Source organism: Hibiscus syriacus, unplaced genomic scaffold (genome assembly GCF_006381635.1).
Source record: "Hibiscus syriacus cultivar Baekdansim isolate YM2019G1 unplaced genomic scaffold, ASM638163v2 tig00110944_pilon, whole genome shotgun sequence".
NCBI classification, from domain to species: domain Eukaryota; kingdom Viridiplantae; phylum Streptophyta; class Magnoliopsida; order Malvales; family Malvaceae; genus Hibiscus; species Hibiscus syriacus.
In genome coordinates this window covers 473297-480235 of record NW_024062925.1, presented here as the reverse complement: position 1 = coordinate 480235, position 6939 = coordinate 473297, and the positions used below count along the sequence as shown (strand labels likewise).

The 6939-nt window shown below is 38.1% G+C and overlaps 1 protein-coding gene across 1 annotated transcript; it reads left to right on the top strand.

Moving 5' to 3' along the window:
- Positions 1 to 2994: 2994 nt before the first annotated feature.
- Positions 2995 to 6612, top strand: LOC120147849. The gene is made up of 5 exons (XM_039161122.1): positions 2995 to 3139; positions 3322 to 3410; positions 3727 to 3838; positions 4083 to 4165; positions 6487 to 6612. Exons 1-5 carry the CDS (start codon positions 2995 to 2997, stop codon positions 6610 to 6612), a joined length of 555 nt encoding a protein of 184 aa, XP_039017053.1.
- The last annotated feature ends 327 nt before the right edge of the window (positions 6613 to 6939 follow it).

The following is a 6939-nucleotide window of genomic DNA, read 5'->3' as shown; positions in this document are numbered from 1 at the left end:
CCTCAAAGACTGAAGAAGCAAAATGATGACATATAATTCAAGAAGTTCGTTGACATCGTTGATCAATTCTACATCAATGTCCCTGATCGCTTATAATGTATATGCTAAGGCAAGCAAATATGTGCAAGTGTACACAATCGATGCAAGTAATATAGTAGTGAGTTGAGTATTGTATTCATAGAGTTTGGTGAGAATTATTGATGTTTTTCAATAGCTAGAACTAGGTATTACCAACTAGTCCTAAATATCTTGTCGAAGCAAAAATAAGTAATACTAGGAGAAATAAACTAATAGAAAAGTATTGTATAAGCAAGAACTATTATGAAGTATGTGATGCAGAAAAGTTTAGTTGAGGCAAGGAAAAATTAAAAAAGTAAACAAATCAAAATATTAAGGCGAATAAAAGTGTTGAGTTTAAAAATTCAGAGAAACCTCACACAGGCAGACTTCTTTACGGAGCACTCAGGTTAGTTTTGCTAAGATGAAGAATTATCCCATGCATAGAATGGTTTGGTGAGCTATACTTAAATTTCCTGACAGAATTACTAGAGTATTCAAGAATAGTTGCTACAGTAATATTACTCGGCATGAACTACAACCCTTGGTTTGTCAAACTATTTTTGCGGCAATACCCCTCAACGTGAACTGCATTCATTGCCTATCTTACTCGAGTAACTACTCCTTTTAGTCAAATAAAACCCTATCCTTATCTCTAAGGTGGATTAAAACTTCGCCATCCCAGATCAATCCCATTATTCACATAGATCTTCCCTAACACTCTCGAATTTAGGCATCTACTCCTAGAAGAATGGCAATCTCTCAAAAGCTCTTGCAAAATCTAGGAATGTTTTGTCTAAGCACCAGGAAATCTCTCGAAGCTCTTACAGTTTCAAGGAAAAATATTTAAACATGAACAAATAATATTAAGTATAAATAAACTTCTTTATTCAAAACATAAAATAACGTTTCATCAAAACCATAACCAGCACCAAGTAAAATAATTTATGGTGTGGCAAATATCATCCAAGAATTTAAACTTTAAGTATAAGCCCTTTTATGAGAATAAAATTAAGAACAAAAGAAGAAACACTCCCAAACAAGGCTCTGTCGTGACATTCTGACACCCACCATGTATGCTCCAGCGACTTGGCCTCTCTCGAGGACCTAGCCGCTGCTCCAATGAAGTCTGGCTATAGGGGGCACCAAGGATGATTGAGTGGGGGAACGGTGAAAGATAAGGTACTGCACCTGCTTACTCCACGCCTAAGGTAAATCCTCTTCTTGCTTCTCCTCTTCACTGGGCGACTATAATGGGATATTTATAATGGGAATTCCTAGGGTTTTGTGTCCTTGAAAATTCCCTAAATACCCTCGTTGACTTGTCCATGTTATTAATGGAAAGATGGCTAGAGGTGGTCAATTTCTTGAAGGGTGTGATTGCACATGAGGATGAAGTTGGGCAAATGACGTCATCAATTGTTAATCCACGTTAGATCTGCAAGATGAATCTTGCCTCGACAAGATAAATATGTTCCTCACTATCGTCTTTTTATGTTCCTTTAGCCCTGGGAAAAAGTTGTTGTCTCGGCAAATAAATTATTCCTTCGTTATTTCCTGTATCAGCACAGCCAACAAAGAACCTTCCTCCTCAGCAGTATCGTTAAGCCAAATAAATCTTCCCTAGGCAAAACTTATCCACCACATGCAAATATGACCTAAATGCAACTAAAATGCTATGATAACAACTTTTAGACACGTAATAACTTAAGTAAAAAGACAGAAGCTTTTTAAGGAGTTATAAGTCCCACTCCTGGAGGCCATTGATCAGATGCCTACGTATGCCAAATTTCTCAAGGACATTGTCACAAAGAAGAGAAAGGTGAAAAAGTTTGAAAATATCACCACAACGAAGGAATATGTTATGTGCTCAGTAAATTTCCACCAAAGCAAAAAGATCATGGTAGCTTTGTTATTCATTATTCTATCGGTGATAAATATGTGGGGAGAGCCCTGTGTTACCTTGGGTCAAGTGTAAATTTGATGCCCAATTTTTTGTTCTTAAAGCTTGGAATAGACAATGCTCGACCTACCACCATGATCTTACAACTAGCTGACTGGTCTCACGTTCATCCTGAGGGCAGAATTGAAGATATCATAGTGAAAGTTGATAAGTTTGTATTCCCTGTTGATTTTCTTATTCTCGACTATGAAGTCAATGACAACACACCCATCATTTTGGGGCGTCCTTTTCTAGCCACTGATCGCATTCTAATTGTTTGCAATAAGGGAGATTTCATAATGAGGGTGGCTGACCAGAGTGTCACGATCAACGTCTTCACCACACTAAAGTATGCAAATGAATCAAAAGAATGCCAATGTGTGTTGGACGTGGACTCAATAGTAGAGGATGAGGTTGCAAAGTTATGTTACAACAACTTTTTATAGCTCGAGGACTATGAGAGACTTAATGAAAATGAAGCAATTGCGGAGTTCGAGGAATTTTCATCAGAGGTACAATAGTCTAGCTTGCTTTTAGCTAGACCATGTACGTGGTTCAAACCTTTAGATTTTGATGAATTTGTTCCTCTAAAACCTTCAATACAACATGAACCTACCTTGGAACTTAAACCTTTGCCATCACAATTGAAATATACTTATCTAGGTAGTGATGATACTTTGCCTATTATTATATCTTCTAGTCTAACCCCTGAGCAAGAATGCGATTTGATAAATATCCTGGCACGATATGAGAAAGCTTTAGGGTGAACTATAGAAGATCCGAAGGGAATAAGCCCTACAATTTGTATGCACAAGATCCAGTTAGATGACTGCCATATCAATTCTGTGGAACCCCAAGGGAGACTTAACCCCGTAATAAAGAAAGTGGTGATGAAAGTGATTGTTAAGTGACTTGATACTGGTGTGATTTACCTTATTTCCAATAATTCGTGGGTTAGCCCGATGCAATGCGTGCCTAAGAAATGAGTCGTGATTATGGTGAGCAATGAGGAGAATGAGTTATTACCGACGATGACCATCATGGGTTGGAGGATTTGTATGGACTACCAAAAGCTCGACAAAGTGATGAAGAATGACTGTTTCCCCCCACTCATTGATCAAATTCTAGATCGATTAGCAGGCAAGTCATTTTACTGCTTCCTCGATGGATACTCAGTGTATAATCAGATTACCATAGCACTAGAAGACCAGGAGAAGACTACCTTCACCTTCTCTTTTGGCACATAAGCCTTTAGAATGATTTCGTTTGAACTTTGTAATGCTCCAGCAACATTTCAGATGTGCATGCTTGCCATTTTTCAGATATAGTGGAGGACTTCTTGGAAATCTTCATGGATGATTTTTTCGTTTTGGGTGACGATTTTGATAAATGCCTTGGAAACTTAGCTAAGGTACTAAAGAGATGTGAAGAGGCCAATCTTGTGCTCAACTAGGAAAATTTTCACTTTATGGTGACAGAAGGAATTGTGATGGGGCATAAGATTTCACAGAAGGGAATCGAGGTCGACAAAGCTAAGTTGAGGTGATTGAGAAATTGCCTCCACCCACCACTGTGAAGGATATAAGGAGTTTTTTAGGGTACACTAGATTTTATAGACGATTCAGAAAAGACTTCTAAAAATTTTGAAGCCTTCTTGTCTTCTGCTATAGCAGAATCAACCATTTATATTTGACAAGGAGTGCTACAACGCGTTTATGGAATTGTAGGAAAGACTTGTCATAGCACCAATAGTTGTCCCTCCTAACTTAAAAGGTCCCTTTGAACTGATGTGCAATGAAAGTGACTACATTGTGGGAGCAGTGCTCGGGCAAAGACGAGGTAAAAACAATTTCATGTCATTTATTATGTTAGTCGCAGACTTAATGAAGCATAGATAAACTATACAACCACTGAAAAAGAATTATTTGTCGTGGTATTTTCTTTTGATAAGTTTAAGGTACACTTGATAGGAACAAATGTTATTGTGCACACTGATCACTTGGCTATTAATACATAGTGAATAAAAATGATGTCAAACCTATACTTATTAAGTGAAAACTTTTTATGCAAAAATTTGATTTAGAGGTTGAGGATAGGAAAGGAAGTGAAATTCATGTTGATGATCATTTATATATGCTAGATAATATAATTGACTGCCATGACAAGGTATAAATCAAGGAGGAATTCTCTAACAAGAAAAATTTATCTGTCGCGACATGTGTGTGGTATGCTAACATAGTTAACTTCCTTGTTAGTGGTGTTTTTCCTCCTGATTTAAACAGCCAAGGTAGAAGGAAAATTAGACATGATGTGAGATACTACCAGTGGGACGAGCTCTATTTATTCAAGCAATATGATGACTAAGTAATTAGGAGGTGCGTCCCTGAGGAAGGGCAACAGGATATTCTATTCCATTGCCACGATGCATCTTGTGGAGGCCAATTTGGAAGTGTTAGGAATGCTGAAAAGGTCCTACAGTCCGGATTTTATTAGCCCACACTTTTTAAGGATGCATACGAGTTCTACAAATCGTGTAACCGATGCCAGCGCACTGGGAATATTTCGAAGTAACATGAAATGTCATGGAAAAATATTCTGGAGATAGAGCTCTTTGACGCATGGGGAATAGATTTCATAGGACCCCTCCCTTTATCCTTTGGTGATCTTTACATACTCTTAGCAGTGGAATATGTGTCCAAGTGAAATCATCATAAGTGATGAAGGTATCAATTTCAACAATAAATTAATTGCTAAGGCATTACAGAGGTATGGGGTGCAACATAAAATAGCTATAGCATATTACCCCCAGACCAATGGACAGACTGAGGTGTCCAACCGAGAAATAAAGCATATTCTCGAGAAGGTGGTGAACCCGAAAAGGAAATATTGGTCCCTGAAGCTCGATGAGGCACTATAGGCTTATCACACAACCTATAAGACTCTATTGGGGATGTCCACATTCAAATTAGTCAATGGCAAGACATGCCATCTTCCTGTCGATCTAGAACATAAGGCCTACTGGGAAATTAAGAAGCTCAACATGAATACCCAGCTAGCTGGTGAGAAAAGGTTGCTAGAGCTAAATGAAATGGAGGAATTTCGCACTCAGACTTATGAAAATGTCTGCCTATAAGAGGAGAAGACCAAACGATGGCACGAAAAAAATATTCTACCGTGGTAATTTCATGAAGGCCGGCCAGTCCTTCTTTATAAATCAAGGCTGAAGCTTTTTCTGGTCAAACTTAAGACCTGATGGTCTGGACCTTTTCAAGTGCATCATGTGTACCCATATAGAGTTGTGGACATCAAAAATATCGACAATGGCTCAATTTTTAAGGTGAATGGCCAATGAATCTAGGTTTATACTGGAGCCCTAATATTACGAGAAAAGTCGACACTTCTCGTCCATGATATTTTAGAGTTTACACCACCTACTCTTTAAATTCTCGCTACAACAGTTATTTTCGTAGTTTGTATATAAATAAGTTTTTAACTTAATCATTTATTTTCTTTCCTTTTCATTTTAGTTTTAACCCTAGTTTATTTCCTAGTTCATCCAAGAACACGTGGCAACATAGAGAGATAGCTTAAAAGATGACAAAAACCCTAGTAGATTTTTGGCTAAGGTGGCAAAAAGAGAGGAAACAAATCTCTTTTTATTATTTTATTTATTTTTCCTTTTTAACTTTTCAAACTAACCAATCACATTATAGGTAATTATTACATTTTTTTCTCTTTCCTACCTTTACATTACCTCCCCCAAAACCACCCAGTTTTTCTTTAAAATCTCCCAATCCTATTTTTTTTGAAGTTTTCTCCCAAACTTCTTCTCCACTCGATTTCTGCCACAACCACCACCTGTGTTTTCTTTCTTTTCCTTATTTCCACTGTGAAACCCCCATTGTTGCCACAACACAAGTTTCTTTTCTGTTTTCTTTTGTTACATCTAAGATGGCCCGTTACAATAATATTTTTGATAAAGGTTCTTTCTCTTAACCACTGACACAAACCTCCGTTTAGAAATTTAAAGATGATGCGATGGAGAAGAAATTTCACCATATAAAAGGTTGGTCGGTGTACTTGGAGCATGGCTTTATTCTGTTGGTGGAAGGTGAAGAGCCTTTTCACCCTAAGGTAACTTTTGTCATAGCAAAGCACCACTAGGAGGTTTTTTTTCAACATCCGAGTGATGTCTCCCCAACCATCGTGACAGAGTTTTACGCTCACCTTACTAAGCCTGCAAAGTATGGAATTTGGGTGCGGGGGAGGAGAGTTTGCTTCACGCTAAAAGTTATAAACCATTTCTTCAGATTGGGGAACGTGACCAACCATCATGCACATTTTTTTGCTACGACGAATGATGAAACCTACATAGGGATCTTGGAGGATTTATGCTTCCAAGGGTTAAAATGACAAAGGGAAAATCTGAGGCCATGGAGCCCTATGATATTGAGTAACTTGACACCCGCCCCTTATCCAATACTAAGGATGAGGAGATTCTTTCACCAGGGCAACAAAATCCCACCCATACTGATGATCCTGAGAAGATCGATGAAGAATTTGTGTTCGACTCTGCTGCTGACACTGAGGAGATCCTGCTCTCGCCTATATAACCACAGTCTGTAGAACCACACCTAACTAGACATCACTTAAAAAGGTCAGTCGGACCTGTAGTTAAATCTTCTGTTGTGGTATCTGAGGTCATAACACCAACCAAGACTACCCAACAGACTGAACCAGAGGAACCAACCCCAAATAAAAGATGCACCAGGCATATTAGGGATAAGACACCACCAAAATAAGGTACCTCTCATAGTTTTTTTGTATTCATGTAGTGTAGCTTAGTTAATTTAGTATCCATGCATTGAGGACAATGAAACCTTCAAGTTTGGGGGAGGTAGTGTCCATAGTTAAGCATTTGCATCGATTATATTTCTAGA

Excerpts from the sequence above, each read along its gene's own strand:
- LOC120147849 (XM_039161122.1), top strand. The coding sequence starts at position 2,995 with ATGGTGAGCAATGAGGAGAATGAGTTATTACCGACGATGACCATCATG. Across the intron at positions 3,140-3,321 it reads AATTCTAGATCGATTAGCAG|ATATAGTGGAGGACTTCTTG; the intron begins GCAAGTCATTTT and ends GCCATTTTTCAG. Across the intron at positions 4,166-6,486 it reads TAATTGACTGCCATGACAAG|GATGAGGAGATTCTTTCACC; the intron begins GTATAAATCAAG and ends TCCAATACTAAG.